The sequence below is a fragment of the Odontesthes bonariensis genome, chromosome 8 (genome assembly GCF_027942865.1).
Source record: "Odontesthes bonariensis isolate fOdoBon6 chromosome 8, fOdoBon6.hap1, whole genome shotgun sequence".
Lineage (NCBI taxonomy): Eukaryota > Metazoa > Chordata > Actinopteri > Atheriniformes > Atherinopsidae > Odontesthes > Odontesthes bonariensis.
The window spans coordinates 15,586,177-15,605,536 of record NC_134513.1 but is presented as its reverse complement, the minus strand read 5'-3'; the positions used below and the strand labels follow the sequence as shown (position 1 = coordinate 15,605,536).

Sequence of the window (19,360 nt, the reverse complement as noted above, 5' to 3'; positions counted from 1 at the left end):
CTGTATTCAACTAGAAGTACATTTGTAATCTATTATTGCGAAGCCATTGCATCTTACAACCTGACTACAGCAATGTCAAATATATTTGGTTTTAATCCTCCTTGAATTTCTTAAGACCCATAAATTCATAAACTCAGGAAAATGATTCATCATCAAAGATCGCTGTGTGAGCTCAAACAGTACTTTCATCATCCTTTGGTGGTTTCTCAGTTGACACAGATATGTTGGGTCACCAGCAACGCCACTGTACCTCTGTCTATATACAGAACAGTTTTACCACCGCTGTTAACCTTACAGAATACAAGTTTGTCACAGACACGGCACTTTAGAATATGTCTGTATTCACTGAAGAGCTATGAACAACATTAATTACAAGATAAAACAGGCTGCATTCCCAGCAGTTCTCTGTTGATATTCACAATTGTTGACACCGTCTACGTTTAATGTGGGCACACTTGAATGGTCCAACCAAAGGTCGAGTTTTTTAAAGTTTCCGGGTGTCAGTAATACTGTGAATCTTGTCAAAGTTGAATGGGATGGGACTGAGGCACATTTTAAAAGCAGGTGGTGAGGCCAGAGCGCCATGGATGAGGCAAGTAGGACAGGTTTGCCTTGTTCAGTGGCCTTGCTCGGTGGACACGCATGCCTTTACCCGAGAATCGCTGACGCTTCAGGCCTAACCCCTTATTTCATGCTGTGCGCACAATTGAATAAAATGATGAATAAATATGTTTTCTTTTCATTTGAAAATGACCTGTGCTTGAATAACTGTTGCTTTTGTTTTACTTTAAATGAGGAATTATCCCATTTTAAGTAATTTAGTATCACTTTTTTTCAGACAGTATGAATTTTGTCTATTTGACTTACAGCATGACTACTATCTGCCCGTCTTTATCATCCTGTGTGCGGCTGGAATCACTTTATGCCTCATAACCTCGCTCACTGTGGAGTTTCTGGGCGTTTCTGCAGCCACCAACCTGCACCACAACCTGCTCAACAAGATCATCCATGCTCCCATCAGGTACCCACTCGCACACATAACCAAACAAAGTCCAGCAAGTTAAAAAAAAAAACATCCAGATTCTCTGATCTGACCTTGATTTCGTTCTGTTGTCACTGTATTTCATATTGTCCGAGAGCATCAACCTGCGGAGTCCCCATTCATGAGACAACTGCTAAATTCCACTTGAAAATCGTTTTCCTCATGTTACTGATGGAAATTTCCAAGAAGAGCTGCTAAAAAATTTATTAGAAATGCATCTATTACCACCTTGTCATCTCGGAGGGCAGGGTTTGCATAGAACTCTCACAAACATACCACACAGCAGTAAAACCAAAGCTTTTTCACACTCTGGTTCCTCCCTGGAGTTCCCTCCATGTTTACCGTTGACCCGACATGCTGCTCACAGTTTAGCACTGGATCATTTTAGATTAAAAGAAAGATTTGTTTTGTAGTCATAAGCAACCTGCCAATTCTCTCATGTTACTGTCATGTAGTCTGTCGTGTCTTTCATTCAGTGTCCCCATTGTGTTTATAAACTGATGTTAATGCATTGTATGCTGAGTTTTATGCAACTGAAAGGTTTATCTGTGAAATTACTTGAATGATAGTATTGTGTCAAGATCTTGACTTTGATCTAACCCTAGGTTTATAATGCTATTTTTTTTTATTATTCTTTTTACCTGTAATTAGTTAACTTTGGAAATGAAATATCTTAAAATCCATTATTCTTTTGGAGAGCAGGAAAGGAAAGGTTTGTGTTACTGAACCTTATTTTCAAAGCCTAACACTTGGGATTTTTAACAAATTCAACCATGTCCTCAGATTTTTTGATGTCACTCCTTTGGGTCAGATTCTCAACAGATTCTCAGCTGATACCAACATCATTGACCAGGTAAATAGCACGATTAAGAATTTTTATTTCTTTTATTTACAAAAAAGGCAATTGACTGATAGTTCACTGTCATTGGCTTAGTGTTTGATTCCTGCTAAAGGCATCATAAGGCATCAAACATCAAACATAAAGCACTCACATTTCATCCTTTCTCTTTGTTTTAGCACATTCCTCCAACACTGGAGTCTTTGACAAGATCCACGCTTCTCTGTTTGTCAGCCATCGGGGTCATAGCGTCCATAACTCCTGCTTTTCTGATTGCCTTGATTCCCCTGGCAGTGGCCTTCTACTTCATTCAGAAGTATTTCAGGGTCGCCTCGAAGTGAGTTTGCCACATATTTGTTTGGCTTTCCTTTTTGTGTGTTTAAACAGATCACGGAGGGGCATCTTCTTGCAACAGGAAACAGGAAAAGTCAACTTTTAGAGTTATACGGACGTTAAATCTGGGTGAAAATCTTGTTTGTTGTGTGAACTCAGTCGTTAAAGTGTTAATACACGCAGCACAGAGAACATGTGGATATGAATTTTAAGCAAACATGGTGCTGACCTTGTGGTAAAAGCACCATGGGAACATCAGGCGGTTATCTTCAAATGTCTACACATACTCATGTGCATGAGAAATGTTTTTTATTTTTAAATCTCTCCTTGTCAGGGACCTCCAGGATCTTGATGACTCCACACAGCTTCCTCTGCTCTGCCACTTCTCGGAGACGGCAGAAGGTCTCACGACTATAAGAGCATTCAGGTACAAACACACTAAAGTCTGACTTTGTTTCCGCACAAATGTTTTAACAGGTTTTTTAAACGTGGGAATACTCACTACACCGCAGATTAAATCTTTTCCCATTGCCCTCAGTGTGCAGAGACAAAACTCAACAAAAAACTGGAGTTACATCCAGTTACCACAAACTCCTAGGAAACTATCCTTTAACCTAAAAATGAAGGGGTTTTAGACCAAAGTTTTTGATAAACGTGATTGTCTGAGATAATCTTCCAAGTATATTAGTTAATTAGTTTATTAGTTAGTAGTTAGTTCGACCGAACTGCTAATGTCAGCCGCAAACATCAGGACCGTGAGTAAGCTGCCAGCAGTCTTACAGATGGTAAAATTGACCAACCTCATTTCTATTTTTCTGCTAGTTGTTTTTGCTATCAGTTTCGGAGCCTCCATGGGCCAATAAACACTTGTGACTATTGCAGAGTCATAATGCTTTTTCCCAACAGGAGAGGATAGCTTTAAATCAGGAGGTTGCAGAACAAGGAAAACTTTGAAGGCTTTCCCTTCAGTGACACAAATACATGAGAAACAAATAAAAAAGAGGAGTAAAGCTGCATTAGAGACTCCACTAAACCAATGTTTTACCCATACATAGACCAAAAACTTCACATGTACATTTTTTTCTATCCTAATGTATTTATTTATATAGAAAGATCTATGTGCAGCACATCGATTCAGCCCAACACAACATCGCTCTAAATGCACACACACACTACCGTTCTCACAAATGATCACGTGCAAGAAGAACGCTTGTTGGCTAACACTGTTGGCAGCTTAGCATTTTTGTTGATTTAACCCCATTCCAGAAAGTCTTTGCTACTTTTTGCTGACGATCTCTCCAACAGCCCCTCCCTGCGACAGGCACAAGGAGGAGGACGTTGTATCAATGCATTATAATCAGAAAATGCAATGCTTTTGAAATTTGATGACGTTTTAGACTTGATCGCTGTCTGTTCAGTGGCATAAAGGAGAAGGAGCAGCTAAAAAGAATGTGAATGCTAAAATGTGGATTTTTCAAGCTTTTTTTTTCTGTTGCTGTCCCTTAGATGGGGGATGATTCCCCAAAATGTTACTGTGTAATCAAATCTTCATCGGTAAAACACTGATGAATCGTGTTTATTAGATGTAACTACCACTGCCTCCCATATCCTGTTGTTTATCTCAACATCTTATTGTCTCTGAAGTGTACAGTTGAGTGAGAAGTACATTGGGAAGCACTCTTGATGAACGCAGTCCACAGCAGATAGTAGCAGTGATGGAGCAAATAGCAGTCATGTCAGTGCAAGTAGTTGTACTGACAGTGGCACTGCTTCCAGTTTCTTCTTGTATTTCTGTCCTCACCCTCTTTCCCATCGTTGTTGTAATCCAACATTAAACAGCTCTCACGCTTTTTTATCCTCCCTCCCCTGAGGACCTCCTTTCTCTTCCTTACGCACACAGATATACAAACACTGAGGGACTCGCACACATGCAGACAATGAATTTAACATTGGGACAGATTCCTGGCAATCAGTGGAGAGTTCCCATTATCACTACCCCCTGGTGTCCTTCCAGTCCCTGTCTGGTTTCAGTGACAGAAAAAAAACTTGAGACTCAACTGCAGAGCATCAGTTTAACTACTTTATTCTTTCATTTGAAAATACCCTTTTTCCCCCCTCTTTTTTATGTGTTTCTCTTTCCTGTTTGCTCTGTGTTTGTTATTTATACTCGGCGGTTGTGCAAGTTTATTGTTTTAGGGCGAGTGGAGAAAGTTTTGCTGTCAGCTTATGCCCAAAGACAAAAGACCCGGAGAGTGAACGTCACTGGTGAAGGGATAGATTGGAGAATTGATTTGGTCCATGTGTTATGTGGGATTGAATGTGTGTGTTTCAGACACGAGGCCCGTTTTAAACAGCGCATGTTGGAGCTGACAGACACCAACAACACGGCCTACCTGTTTCTGTCTGCTGCTAATCGGTGGCTGGAGGTCCGAACGGTGAGGAATAGCTTTATGATAATTCTTCTACATGTATTTCAGTTGAAAGAGTGGCTACATATTTTAGTTTGGATAGTCATTAAGCAAGCAAACATCAATATTTCCATGCCTATTCTGCAACTGAAAACCACATATTTGAAATTGTGGGGTCATTTTCTAGCTTCTACTTCCAGGTAAGAGCTTTCCCAACATGAGCAAAACTATCTTTGACAACTATACAGCTGTTGGTTGAATATACAGTACGACCACAACACAACAAAATACTGAGAAATGGACAGCCTAGGGTTTACTTTGCCAACTTGTATATGTGTAATTTTGACTAGTCCAGTTAGCCATTGCGTCACTTCAGTATTTTTTTATACTAGTGGAAATGCAACCAGAGAAATCCCTTGCAGTGTTGTCCTTCATTGAGCTTTTCTGTGCTCTTAAGCTACAGACAGCCCTTACAACTGTTTGGTGCGAATCTGCGATGTAATAAGTCTATGGGCTTTATGCGGGGCGGTGCTATGTCACATGCATCCAAGTGACTCAAAAGCTGTCGAAGCAGCAGCAAAAACATCAGATGTAATCTAAATCTGTTATTGAACTCGTAGATCTTTCCCAGACTTGATGGAGAACAGTGACAGAGGATAGTGCACCTCTTAGAGCAGCATGTGGGCGGCTGAGGACAGTTTCAAACTGTAGTCATTTCACAACAATTTCACTTGCCTGTTAATTTAGCTCAATAAAAGTTTGGATTGACTGTGACCATTATATTTATTCAACAAAAGAATTGTTATCCTGAAAAATAATATTCATCAAATAACTGTACACCCAGTATCAGTATTTAAATGTATTAGAACCCAGTTCTTAATGAACATTCAGTTGTCCAAACGGTATAAATCAATTGAATCTGTAAGAGAAAAAGATAAACGGCTTCTTCCTTCCTGAACATTATATTTCTGAGCCACTCTGGTTTTGCTCTTCATACAGCTAGGTTGACCTGTGATCCAAACCCATTTTATAAAACTGTGTTCAGCTATTTTTGCTATGTTCTCCCTATCTGTCTGCAGGACTACCTTGGGGCAGTAATTGTGCTGACGGCAGCGGTTGCGTCAATATGTAGTTTTCGATACGGTCTGCCTGCTGGAGGCCTGGTGGGCCTCGGCCTCACCTACGCCCTCACTGTGAGTTTTCTGCGCCTTTCATCCTGCCTTTACTGACACACTAAAAATTACCTCTTTTCAGCCTGTGCTGCAACACAACTTGAGTCTTTTCCACACCAATGTGAAGAAGAAAGCATAGCAACTTTCATTTCAAAGATTGATGCATCAGGACACAATAACAAATTATCTTGTTTCATACCAGGTCTTAAAACGAGTTAAACGCTACCTCTTATGAACAACAACGCATGACAGTGTCATTGTTTAAAAGATTTTAAGCCAAAAAGTAGAAGCATGGTGTAAAAACCTAAGTACACCCCGTGATTCAATAGCTCGTAGAACCATTTTGACCTTTCGTGTGCACCCCATTGCCATTGACGCCATTTTAAATGTTAGAATTGCCATCATGGCTGTTGGTAAAAAAAAAAGAAGCTCATTCTGGCTTTTCATTGTTGCGAACGAGTAGATATGAAGAGATCCTGCAGTGATGACAGGAAGTTAACGTATAACTTTAACATATCACACGCAATATCTTCGTATTCATCATCTTCATTTCCCTAAAACAGGAACAGCTCTTAAGAACAACGAGACCATGTGGAGTGAAGAACCTGAAAAAACGATAATCAGGACTCAAGAAAGACCAGCTCTGAATGACTTTACCGACAGTACCGAGGGGTTGTGTGTAGTACTTATGAGTGGCCATTTCCTTACCTGTAGATAGCCGTCACAGCGCTCTTGGTTTTCCTGACAGGTCATCTAAACCTAAAAGCTCCTCAGAGCGAGGCGGTTTAAACAGCCATCTAAAGCAACTCGAACACAACCCAACAACTTTCCAATGAGACTTCATAGCGATTCAAGTGAAAGCAATATTCTTTATTTTTACATTGCTTCATTTCTGAATCTGACGGTTGTTACTGCTGTCTACTGCAGGTTAGAGTCTTACTGCTCACAAGTGCTCCACAAAATCCCAATAAAAATACTACTTCCAAGAAAAGATAAGCAAATACTACTTTAAGACCCGGTTAGGACTGAATGATTTTTGAAATTTCAAACTTAAACGTAAAGTACGTAAAAACGTCCTTTAGTTCTACGTAAAACCTTAGAACTAAAGGATGTGGGCTTTCTTATTAATGACTGTATACAAATCCAAACCAGCTGTGGAAAATTGCGTAGGTCCTTCTTTTGCTACTCTGATCCGTTGGGGCATGAACACAGAACTTCTGGGGATGTCCTGTGGTGTCTGATGGGACATTGGCAGCACATTCTTTGGGTCTTGTGGGTTGTGGGCCGGGGCCTCTGAGGATCAGACTTGTTCTGGTAAATTCTGCAGTGCTCGATCGCACTTGAATCTGAGGACGTCAGATCAACTCCTTGGTGTCTTGCTTGTTTTTTTCAAGCCATTCGAAGGTTGTTGTTTTCTTTTTTCCTTTGCAGGTTGTGGAGTGCATGGTCCAGCTGGGGGACGCTATGTTTTTCAAAGCCAAACTCTTGTCAGATCAAACATATCTACCTATTCAGTGTTTTATAACAGTGCAGATTTTTTTGCCAGAAAGACACCATTTCAGCAATGAATATACATATATCCAGCCTCTTTGGTTTGTTAAATTGCAGGTCACCAACTACCTGAACTGGGTTGTGAGGAACCTGGCAGATCTTGAGGTCCAGATGGCAGCTGTGAAGAAGGTCAACAGCTTCCTGAGCACAGAGTCCGAGAACTACGAGGGATCAATGGGTAACTTATTTGACACTAGCATCACTCACACGCACATCAGACAAACCCAAACAACTCTTTGAAACTTGTTTCAAGCTCACTGTTTACACATTCTCGTGGAATTTTTTTTCTCATGATAAACTGCTGTGCAGAACTCTACGTTTGACGCTCATTTATGTGTCAGATTTGATATCTTGGAGAGAAACACTGGGCCGGAACGTCGGAATAGCGCCAGTTAATCCCAAAAATCAAATCAGATTTTTCTTTGATAACAATAAAGTCACGGTGGCATTCTAGTGATATCGCTTAAAAACGAGCTTTTATCAGAATTCTGCAAATGTATAATGTATGAATCGCACTGCCCAAACATTTTGACATTAAATGTCGTATATAATGCCGTCACCAGATCTCAACATGGTTTTTGTTTGCCAAAAGAACTGGAACACAATGACCTGATCTACTTGTAAACCCTCATTTGTTGTAACCATATAGTGCCTATGTGACTGGGCTCAGGCACGAGTCTGTGTTTTGGGTTTATGGGATGCGCTGTTGCTATGGGGAAATACAAATGCAGCTGGAATCTTTTCCTAGCCGAGCGGAAGACGAAACGGAGACTTTTCCTGATGTAACCCACATTTGATCGTCATAGTACCACTGAGAGTACAAATATCTAACTAAGTTTAAATGAGATCTAACCAAACCCTGCTATTCTACATGTGCACAAAAAAGGAGAACTTCTCAGTGATCTGCCAGAGGATGTTTCACCAAGTAGGAGCAGCTGCAGTATTTTGGGAAACATAACAATTCCTGAGCCTGACAGATGGATTGAAAGAAGATGAAGGAATGAAATGAATTCGAGGAAGAAAGAGACGGAACAGCTGTTTTTTGTCAGATTCTACTAAAAGGACGAAAGTGATGTAAAAGATAGAGCTTCCATCTCTGCGTCTTAGCATAATGAGTGTTCATTTTTCTGTCTTACAAGTAAATGACGCATGAAACCATAAAACAATCTCTGAGAGGAGAAATAATCCTCCCATCTGACATCATGGAAGCTTCCAGCAAACTGATAAAAGTAGAGAATCCTTCATAGTCAGAGAGGAATAAACTAAAAGAAGCCTAACCAGGAACTTTTTGTTATTGTAGTCTTGTGGAAAATAGGCTCAACTGTCTACGGCACTGAACTGAGATTTCATCAGGTTGAAATGGAATTTAGTCCAGTCCTGGTTTACCACAATATTTATGAAATATTAATGACAGTCCCATCAGACTCATCCGGATGTTGTGTTTTGTGCTCATTAGCAACCATAAAATGCTACCGTAGCCATTATGAGCATTTAGCTGCACTTCTGTTCAACACAGAGCTGATAGCAGGTCTGTCGACTCTAATGCTTCTTTTCAACCAGATTAGCTCTAGTTCTTAAACCAGTTCTGTTCATTAAAAGCTATTGATTAAACTCCTTTTGCTTAAGATAAATGAACCTTTCATTTGTACAGAAGAGCTCTGTGTTACTCCAAATCTGGTTTTACTCATTTTAAACCAAGTTCTGCTTAAAATAAGAAGTCTTTGTGTTACCGAACCGACTGTGAGTGTATGGCTATGACCTCAGTGGGGAATGTGAGCGGCTCTTTAATCGTAAAACTCTGCTGCTACTGTATATCTGCAGTGTTATGACTTGCTCCATATGCTGCTGTTTACACCATCCAGTGACTGTAGCAGATAGCTGTCTGTTTTTTGTTTCAGCGGTCTCACGCCACAGAAGATGTTTTTATCCTCCTGTTTGTTTCAGAAGAAGTTTTTTCAGCCCAAAGAAGATTAACCCCCCCTTTGCTTTTCTGTCCCTTCAGACACCTCTCAGGTGCCTGAGAACTGGCCCCAGGAAGGTGAGATAAAGATCCAGGACCTGTGTGTGCGCTACGATCCAATGCTCAAACCAGTGCTCAAACACGTCAATGCCTACATCAAACCAGGCCAGAAGGTAATTAACATGATGCTGTGAGGAGAGCAAGGCGGTGAGGAAAGACTAGTCATGTAATGTTAGAGTTCATTCCTCAAATATCATTAGATTATTTCTGAGAACATCGTACGAGTATATTCTCACTTTGGAATCCTCAGTTTAAATATTGCAGCTGAGAGAAAGTAAATGAGCATCAATCGGTGAAGACTCAGCTGATCTGCCATCAGTCCAGCTGCCTCATATCCCGACAACTGCTCCCTGAAGATTTGTTGAGACACGGCCAGATGACCGTTGCGTAACTTTGGGGGCTAAGGTTGCGTATTCACCCCCTTTTATGAGACCGGCGATATTAAACAGGAGCTGGTTATTCACACAGTGTCGAAATGAACAAGGGGCCTCGCGTTGAGGGGAATGAAAAGTAGGGATGTGTGGCCGAGACCCAGTAAGACCAGTGTGCAAGATTTTCCCCATATTGCTTAACAGTTTCGTGCTAAGTATGCTTGAACGTGGCTGTCACCAGCAGAACACTGCAGGGTTCAATGTCAAACCTGATTTGGCTACTTTAGATGTCTAATTTGGGCAAAGCTGGTATCTGATTGATATGAGTAGCACCACAAGCATCAGAAAAGCATCATTCAGACTGTAGTGGCCACAGAAATCCAAAGTGAAATTTGCAAGTGCTGCCAAGAATGTCCGAGATCACAAGAGGACTGTGGATTTCGCCGAATGTGGACTTTTTACTTTCAATTCACAGCTACATGCTTCAGTAAAACAGTAAATTGGCACTCGGCTATCATCCACACGCAGCATGTAGCTGCCACTCTGTTACCACACAGGTGTCTGTTGTCTCACAGCAGCGTCAAGTGGAAAAAAGCTTACTGATCACCTCTCGTCCTCCTCTGTCAGGTGGGGATCTGTGGTCGCACTGGCAGCGGGAAGTCATCTCTGTCCTTGGCCTTTTTCAACATGGTGGACATCTATGAAGGTGGGTTTATGCCGTCTCACTGTGAACACAAACAGAAAGAGGCCACTTTGTTCTTTCCACTTCTTTCATGTTTCTTTCAGCTTTGGTTCTATTCCTGCCGCCTCTCATCTTTATTTGTCTCGCTGTCTTTCACTGATACAGTGTGTTTATGTCTCATTCAAGAGAGCCATTCTTAAGATAATCGCTTGTCTGTTTGGGAGGATTTCAGAACGTTGTTGATATGAGAAGCTCTCGATCCTTAGTTAGATTTTACCTGAAAAAGAGTTTGTTTAAGTTTTTACAATCGCGTTCCTTCTCAGGTATTTCCTCTGATCCGGTTACAAGTGGAGGATATGTGGTTAAAAATACACCTCTCTAAGACAAGAGGGAACTAATTCCTTATGAAACTGTTTAGTAGAATCATAGCATGGTGGTCTGAGAATGGTTTTCAGGGAGTAACACATAGCTGTTATTTGAGGTTTAATTATATTCGTTAAGATGTTCACACCTAGTGTTAGAGATATGATAAGCTGTGGCACTGTTGAAGCCTGTTTGACAACTGAATTTAAACATGAACTCATGCTGGTCGTCCATGTCATAATGTGTTAAAAAAAAAAAGATTTACCCTCAGTTAAAGGCAAGGTGTGTTTCTAAAGCATTTAGAAAACATGCAGCCAGTTCTGGTTGACAATTTGTAGATTTTCTTTCTAATGCTTTGTGAGTTATTTATGAAGAAAATGAATTTGAATGGAATTTTCTTTGTTTTCTTGTAATGGCAAGTTTTGCTTTTGAACTGCTTCTCTACGCTTTGGATAATATATTTCTCAGTCCACCATCAGAACTCAGTTTGACATAAGTACACAGGGAGAAGTCAGTGCATGACATCACACTGGTGTCCACCAGTATTCTGTATTGCATAGTCTTTTGCAGTCTATTCGAATTTTTTATTTTTTTTCTTGCAATTGTGACAGTTTCAGCCAATACGATTGGTTGCTTGAAAAAAAGCCACAGTGATAATTCCAGAGAATTTCTCAGAGCCATGATCTATTCTTCTTTAAATAGACACCAGGCACAGAAACTGCTGCGAGAGTCAGTTGAGTCTATTTTCAAATCAAACTGCTTTTTGTAGGGTCTTTAGGTCTTATATCACTTCCCATCATTGATAAAAAACTGGCAGCACCAGGTCAAACAGTCAACCAGTCGAAGGATTTTTGTCCATGCATAATGAGACGGTATAAAGTGTTTATATGTATTTAACTCATATGGTTTAGCCGGACAGGGGCAGACATTTTGTTTCGCTCTTAAAGGGGAACTCCGGGGCATTTGAAGCGTGTTTCCATTGCTAGAGGTTGTCAAATAATGCTAGTATGACACAGAGAGGTGCGTATCTGCGCTCCCTGTGTGAAGATCGCTCTGTCCGCACAGCATGTCATGCGAGGCTAATACGTGGTGGCTAAGGGGCAAGCGCTAACCCTTCCACGTAAAACAACAACTTGCACACTGCAGAAACGTCACACCACTTTATAACCCATCCGACAATAAAGTCACAAGCCTTACCATCAAAACCATATGCATGGTTCTCACATTACTGGCATGGGGACGTTACAAAACAACTTTATAAACAGCATGTAACTCACCGGCTGGTTGTAGGCTCGCGCATGTGAAAGCCCAGAAGAGTCGATGGAGGATAATCCCATATACAAAACAATTATATTCTCTAGAAAAACTGCGTTCAAGTATTTAAAACATTACAACAATACATGCCCAGTAATATTGTTGTAATGTTTTAAATACTTGAACGCAGTTTTTCTAGAGAATATAATTGTTTTGTATATGGGATTATTCTCCATCGACTCTTTTGGGCTTTCACATGCGCGAGCCTACAACCAGCCGGTGAGTTACATGCTGTTTATAAAGTTGTTTTGTAACGTCCCCATGCCAGTAATGTGAGAACCATGCATATGGTTTTGATGGTAAGGCTTGTGACTTTATTGTCGGATGGGTTATAAAGTGGTGTGACGTTTCTGCAGTGTGCAAGTTGTTGTTTTACGTGGAAGGGTTAGCGCTTGCCCCTTAGCCACCACGTATTAGCCTCGCATGACATGCTGTGCGGACAGAGCGATCTCCACACAGGGAGCGCAGATACGCATCTCTCTGTGTCATACTAGCATTATTTGACAACCTCTAGCAATGGAAACACGCTTCAAATGCCCCGGAGTTCCCCTTTAAATCGTCAGGAAAAAAATAAAGAGGAAGTTAACAGCTGGCAGCTGGAATGTGATGCAGTAACATCAGCAGATATTTCTTGAAGCTTATTTGTTGGAAGCAGAAAAACTGCGTAGTTGTCCATCTGATCGACTCTGATTAGAATGAAGTTGTGATTGCCAGGTGACTTGGTCACTGCACCTCTAAAAGAAGACGTTTTGTTGTGTGTTTCAGTTACTGTACACAGTTAGCCTGGCTGACGCGTCCACATCTCGATGAGATGGTAGTCTGGGAACTAGGTGTGCATGTTCTCGTATTGGAGGCGTGGTTTACGAATGCCTAGAGGCGTTTATTGGGCGCTACGAATATCTATCAAATGGCGTCTGGTTCTTCCCATGCTGCTTTGCTCGCGATTCATAGCCAACTGTATCACTTATACCAGATGACGTATGTAGAGCGACAGAAATTCGACGAGGAAGAAGGCAATGAAATCTTTCAACGCCAAACGTTGCTCTTTTTTAAAAGTAAACTTGCGTTCTAAGCTACTTAAAACACTTTCTAAGGCTGCATCGAACGGTAACGTTGTGTCCGCTGCCATGTTGGATTAACACTCTACAAGCTTCGGTGAAGAAGCATAGACGTTATCATCGTCTTGCTGCCCCCGCCTCCCCGTTCTGTGATTGGTTCCCTAACTCAGGCAAAAATAAGGGCGGTGGTTTCCAGGCTGCCTTTGCAGTGTGAATGAAATCGCGCGCAAAGCAGCATGGGAATTCCCAGGCTAGTACACACTGTTAAATTCCACCAAAAGTGATCTAACGAAGAGCAATCGGTGAACCCGAGACAGGATCGTGGATCCCAAAGGCTAACTGATGCTGCATGTGTGGTTCCAACCCACAGAAAACTAATGAAGCACAAAAAGCTTCAAACCTAAATCAATGCTATGAGAAGAAGCAAGGTGTGAGGTATGGCTTGCTGCCTGTGGAGCCGTGGAGCCGGTCAAAGTGTTCAAGCTGACCCCTGTACACCAGTGGAAGCATCTATAGCGGATATTGGGATCAAAACTGAACAGTAATGCATTTGCTATCATCTCCGTGTGGAGTCCCAGATGTACCTTCTGCGTTAAATATTAATGATTCCGGATAAATAACTTTATATTTGCTTTTACTCTGTCAGAATGGCAGAAAGAGCCAAATACTTGTCTCGCCTGTTACTGTCTGTAACAAAACAGAAATGTGGACCACCTGTCTGCCAGTCCAAAAATTGCATTTGACTTGCATGGTCTTTTTAATGATCCTCTTAAACCTACAAATACTCAAGTGTTGTTGTTTTGTTTTGTTTACCAGTAAAGTAAGTAATGATTTTGCAGCTGCAAGTGCTGCAGGATGGGACAATCCAATAACAGTAGATCACAAACTCAATAGAACATTGAAATGTAGCAGAAGCCTCTGCAGTGGTTTCTAACTGGAGGTTAGCCCAGCTCCACCTCTGACAGGTGCACAAAAGAACGACCACATTTCACCTGTTTTGACATCTTTGCTCTGGCTTCCAGTTGATTTTAGAATTGGTTTTAAGGTATCATTGTTTGTGATTTGAGTGATTAAAAGGAACAGTGCCATCTAAACTGAGGAGCAGATGAAAGCACGGGGGAGATGGAGCTCTCCCTGCACCTGCACCTAAACTTTGGAACAAACTGTAGGATCTGTCCAACACTCAGCACTTTGAAAACCTGTTTGAAAACTCATTTTAACATTTTGATTTAAATCAGACTGAGTCTTGACATATGATCCTTCTATTTTGTGGCCTATATTCCTTTAGTTCAAGAGCACTTTTGTTTTTACGTCTACCAATAAACTAAGCTGACTTTAATTTTACCCTGAGGGCATGCAAGATAAAACTGTACTATAAATATTCTCTGCTACACACTTTTTGCCCTCTTAAATGTGATGTTTTACCGTAGAAGACATCCAAGTAAAGTCATTGCGAGTCCAGTAAAAAATTAATTGAAACATTCACAGATTGGGACATTACTCTCTCGGCCATCTGCTCTAAAATCTCCAACATACGGAATTCATTGTCAACAAATCCACGAAAAGACCAAAATCTGGCCTCTGCTTCAGGGGGTCAGAGCTGCTCATCTTGAATGTATAATTCGCAGGGAAAGTTTGTACTCTGCTATCCACGAAGTCTATTTGTAAAATGAATTACAACACAAAGCCATATACAGATGTTTCTATGAATATATTTACTGTAAAAAACACAGTCACCTTAATCGCTCCAACATATCAGAGATTGTAGTGTATTATAAGCATTTGAGGTGTTTAGTGGTTGAGACAAATGAGATACTTTTGTAAGTTTTGTTCAAACTGAAGCACTGCTTTATACATTTGTCCTGTAATAGCTGTTCTGTGTCATGTCTAAACATCTACCATTCCAAACTGTATTATAGTGGTGGATGTTTATGTTAGAAGGACAATCTCACTTTGTTTTTCAGCCCTTTTTTAAACTCTCCTGCAGGTCCCTCTGTGTGAGAAACCGAAGGTTGCTTTTTGTTTGTGTGTGTTGTTTCATTTTATTGAGGGCCTAAAGTAGACTCTTGTGTCAGAGGATTAAAACGAGTACATAACAAAAGACTTGACCCATTTTCTTGTAGCCGTTTGCAGGCTCTGGCTGGTAATTTTTTTTCGAGGCGGCGGTGATAAAGTCTAAAATCTATCTTTTTTATTTACTGCACTTTGAAAGCGAGTTGTAATCGTATCGTTCTGTTTTTGCTCTTAAGGATGATGGACGCTCCCGGGCAGATTATTCAGACGTAGATGAGATTACACAGTCACTTTTTCCATACACACACGCAACTGTGCAGTCATTTCATTTCAGTGTAAATTAAGACCGTTGTGTCAGCAGCATTTCCTTATAAAGCAGTGAAATAAAACCAGAGCAGCAGCCACTCTGGCTCAGTTGTACAGCCCATTCCTCACTCCTCTGAAATCACACTGTAACTTTGCATTCAACAGGACATAAAGATTCATTCAAGAAGCTTCATTGTGTACAAATAAAGGTATTTTAATGAAAGATTTAGGAAGAAGATTTAATGCTTGTTCATAAGCGGCGGGTGAGCCCGACAATTGGCAAGGCACCGAAATCGACGTTTGTTTGTTTTTTTAACCAAAAATGGCGTAAAAATTAGTTATTTAGCATAATTAATATAAAACAACACAAGGATTCTGTTTCAAAATAAAAAAGGAGGACATGACAGTGACGGTGTGGAATTCATTTCCAAGACTAACAAGTGTCCTGACTGTCTGTCTAGCATTTAAGAACTTTTTTCTTTTTTCCACAACGCAAGCACATACATTACACACACCCACAAGGCTACGGCGAGCCACAGCCACTCATCCCTCATTTAATTGGCTATATAGACCTGGCCCAGTGCAAATTAAGCGTTCAAATCAACTTCTTTGTTTTTCCTTTGCCTTGAAAAAAGTTTGTATATCCATTTTATGCTTTTTCCAAAATAGCGCAGCAGCGCAGTTCGAAAATGTTTACAATGCCAGCCCATTACCCATCTCACCTTGGGCCAGGTTGGTGACAACATTGTTGTATTATCACCTGACCTAATTGTCACCAGGAGGCTGCAGCGACAATACTCACACACAATATAATAGCCCATATAACTTGCGCACATTATGTATTATATTTTATATATAATTTGCAAAATTCCCAGCATAACATTTGGGAAGGCACAGCCTACCCCAGCCTTCCTTACTCGCCGCCCATGTGCTTGTTTTAACCTAATATATTCTGTGACCAATGGACATACATTTCTGTCTAAAGTGTTGCTGTGACGTAAAAAAAAAAAAAAAAAACTGAATTATTTGCCCTATAAAGCTCCAAGGTGAAGTCAGAATTTTTGCCCATGTCAAAACATTTCTCTCTTCTTTAGATGGATCACTTTGCACGCAGATTTGCAAATACTCTTCAGATGAGCAATTCCTGACATTAGTCTGGCAGCTTCGTTACCGAATGATTGCTGTGGCGATTTATCTGTGAAATTCTTGAAGACAGTGCAATGGGAACTTTTCATTGGTGTCATTGGTTTCATTTAATGTACTGATTGATTATGAGGTTTGAAGAGAGTCAAGTGGGAAGAAGAGGCAGTAGGCAGTAGTTCTCTGCCAGATTGTTGCCATCTTGCTTCCCCTGTCAGTCAGTCCTGTTTTTTCGTAGGTTTTGTCTCTTGCTTGTTTTCACTTTGGCTCCTGCTGTTACGGCCTCGGTAGCGCTGGCGTCTTTTTTTCCTCTGTCGGCTTTTACCATGAATCATGACAACCTTAAGGTTCTTGACGCCTCACATGCATTTGGATAAAAGAAACAGCCCCTGAAAACACCGCAAAAACCACATCCAACAGTCAGTTAGGATCGACCAGCTACGCCTGGCAAAACTCTCTGGCACGGAAGGGGGGCGGCAGTCTATTTATTGTATTCAACAAAGGAAACCAGAGGACGATGCAGATAAATATGTACACAAAGCCATGTTTGTTTAGCATCCCACCATTGTTGTTCACTCACCATAGAAGTCTGGAAATAATTCGAGGATATGGTTAGTGATTAGCGATCAGATTATTGCGATAGATGAATAAAGGAAGAGGTGAAAAACAAGGAGAAATCACTCTAAGTGGGTGAAATGATGGATTCTCCAGCTATACCAAACAGTTAATTAAAAACGTGTCTCTCCCTGACAGACCTGACGCTGATTCAACAATCTGAATCGATGAGGTTGCGCTCTGAAAAGACGAGACACAGATGTTCATAGACACTCTGGATGTCCATACTCCTCAATGGCTTTAAATGCCACCTGTTCCATCTCTAAGATTAACCAACCTTCTGTATGATTCCACACTTTAATAGAATGTTTAGAAATAAGAGGATCTGCTTTTGATTTCCTTTTATAGTTCTTGGAAGACAAAAGGAATCACACAGGCAAACGCACAAAAGCTTTCTTGTTAAGTTAAAGGATTCTTTAAAGATGAAACGGTAAACATAAAGAATACGCAGAACTCTACGAACCAAATTAAAATCCTACACCAAAAGAAAGACCAGAAACCTGAGAACAGTTTGAACTTAAAACTGCAGAGAAAGCAGCTGAAAGAACCTGTGAGGCCGTTTGCTTACCATTAGGTTTAGCAGCATAAGAAAAGTCATAAATCATTCGAATGTGTGCTGTTGTCTTCGTGTTGTCCAGAAAACTCTCCACTCAAAGAGGTGTGGTGTGTGCTCATTTGCAGGGAAGATTCTCATTGATGGGATCGACATCTGTAAGCTCCCTCTGCAGACTCTCAGGTCTCGACTCTCCATCATCCTCCAGGATCCGGTGCTATTTAGCGGGTCAATAAGGTACAGACACACACACACACACACACACACACACACACACACACACACACACACACACACACACACAAATCTTCTTCTAGTCTTCCTGCGGAGATGTTTTGTAAAGCCTTAACCCTCACTGCTCACAACTTCCTGTTGATGTTTTTCATTGTGTGCTCCTTGTCAGAGCACTGGCTCAAAAAATTCTAACTTGTTTTTTTAGTAAACCAGCATCATAATAAACCTTTAAACCCTCAATATCATCTTATGTTTTAAAAATCAATGACCTAAAGTTGAAGAAAGCTAACGAGACACTTTTATTGAAGACCTTCTTGATGAGGGACTAAAATGGCTGGACTGATTTGTGTTGAGCAACATGAACTCTGATAAAAAAGCTGACATGTCCAGGGCTAATACGGCAGAAACTAAAAAACAGTCTGTTACTGGTATCTGAGGCTGCTGTGGGCACAGGATCCCAAAACTGCGGAATTCAAGAGTAGAAAACTGTAGCCTGCTCTGATAAATCTTTATTTGTGCTGAAGCTGAAGACTCTAGGTCAGAATTAACAGCATGAACTCATCGGTCATTGATCGGTCATTGGCAGCCTCATTGTTGCTGCTGACCACTTGCTTCCTTGTGCACAAAGAGAAATAAGGATTGGATTTTTGTGCACAGTGCTACAGTTGTCAGAGAAGTAACTTGTAAAGTACAGAAATGTTCCCTCCAGTAATTACTTTGGAATTTTAAAGGTATGAAACATTCACTGACAACTATGAGTACATAAATGTACCCTTTAATAACCTTAAAGCATGGGCAAATATAAAGGCCATACCCTTGATACAGTAGTATGTATCTCACCCAGCTGGGTTTATTAGTGATTGCAAATTGCCCCTAGGAGTGAGTGTGCATGGTTGTTTGTCTCTGTTTGGCCCTGTGATGGACTGTAGTATGTTTGGGATCATCATCTTGTTGCAGAATGAAGCGCTGTCCAGGGAGTTTGGAGGCATTTACGAGAACTTGAGCAGATAACATGTTTCTATACACTTCAGATTTAATTGTGAAACTGCCATCAAGAGTTACATCATCAATGTAGATAAGTGGGCCTGTACCTGTGGCAGCCACGTATGCCCCAGCCATTACACCCCCACCACCACGTAGACACGTGTTGAAACACATGAGCTGGTATGCTTTGGATCTGGTGCAGTTCCTTTTCGTCTCCACACTTCTTCTTGCCATCACTCTGGTAAAGGTTGTCTTGGCCTCCTCTGTCTATAACACCTTTTTCCAGAATTCTGCAGGCTCCTTTGTGCACTTTTTAGCTAACTGTAATTTGGCCTTCCTGTTTTTGTGACTACTTAGTGGTTT

General features: G+C 40.9%; 1 protein-coding gene across 5 annotated transcripts in view; it reads left to right on the top strand.

Annotated features, from left to right (window-relative positions):
- Positions 1-19,360, top strand: part of abcc9 (ATP-binding cassette, sub-family C (CFTR/MRP), member 9) — an 88,106-nt gene that overhangs the window by 55,183 nt on the left and 13,563 nt on the right. For all 5 annotated transcript variants that reach the window (XR_012770175.1, XR_012770174.1, XM_075471899.1 and 2 more), the window contains 10 exons: positions 870-1,021; positions 1,826-1,895; positions 2,060-2,217; positions 2,548-2,640; positions 4,546-4,648; positions 5,701-5,814; positions 7,402-7,522; positions 9,347-9,477; positions 10,363-10,441; positions 17,908-18,016. Coding sequence is in view for 3 of the 5 variants with exons in the window: in XM_075471899.1 (XP_075328014.1) it covers positions 870-1,021; positions 1,826-1,895; positions 2,060-2,217; positions 2,548-2,640; positions 4,546-4,648; positions 5,701-5,814; positions 7,402-7,522; positions 9,347-9,477; positions 10,363-10,441; positions 17,908-18,016 (1,130 nt within the window). In the remaining 2 variants the exon portion in view is untranslated. The remainder of the gene's footprint in view (positions 1-869; positions 1,022-1,825; positions 1,896-2,059; positions 2,218-2,547; positions 2,641-4,545; positions 4,649-5,700; positions 5,815-7,401; positions 7,523-9,346; positions 9,478-10,362; positions 10,442-17,907; positions 18,017-19,360) is intronic.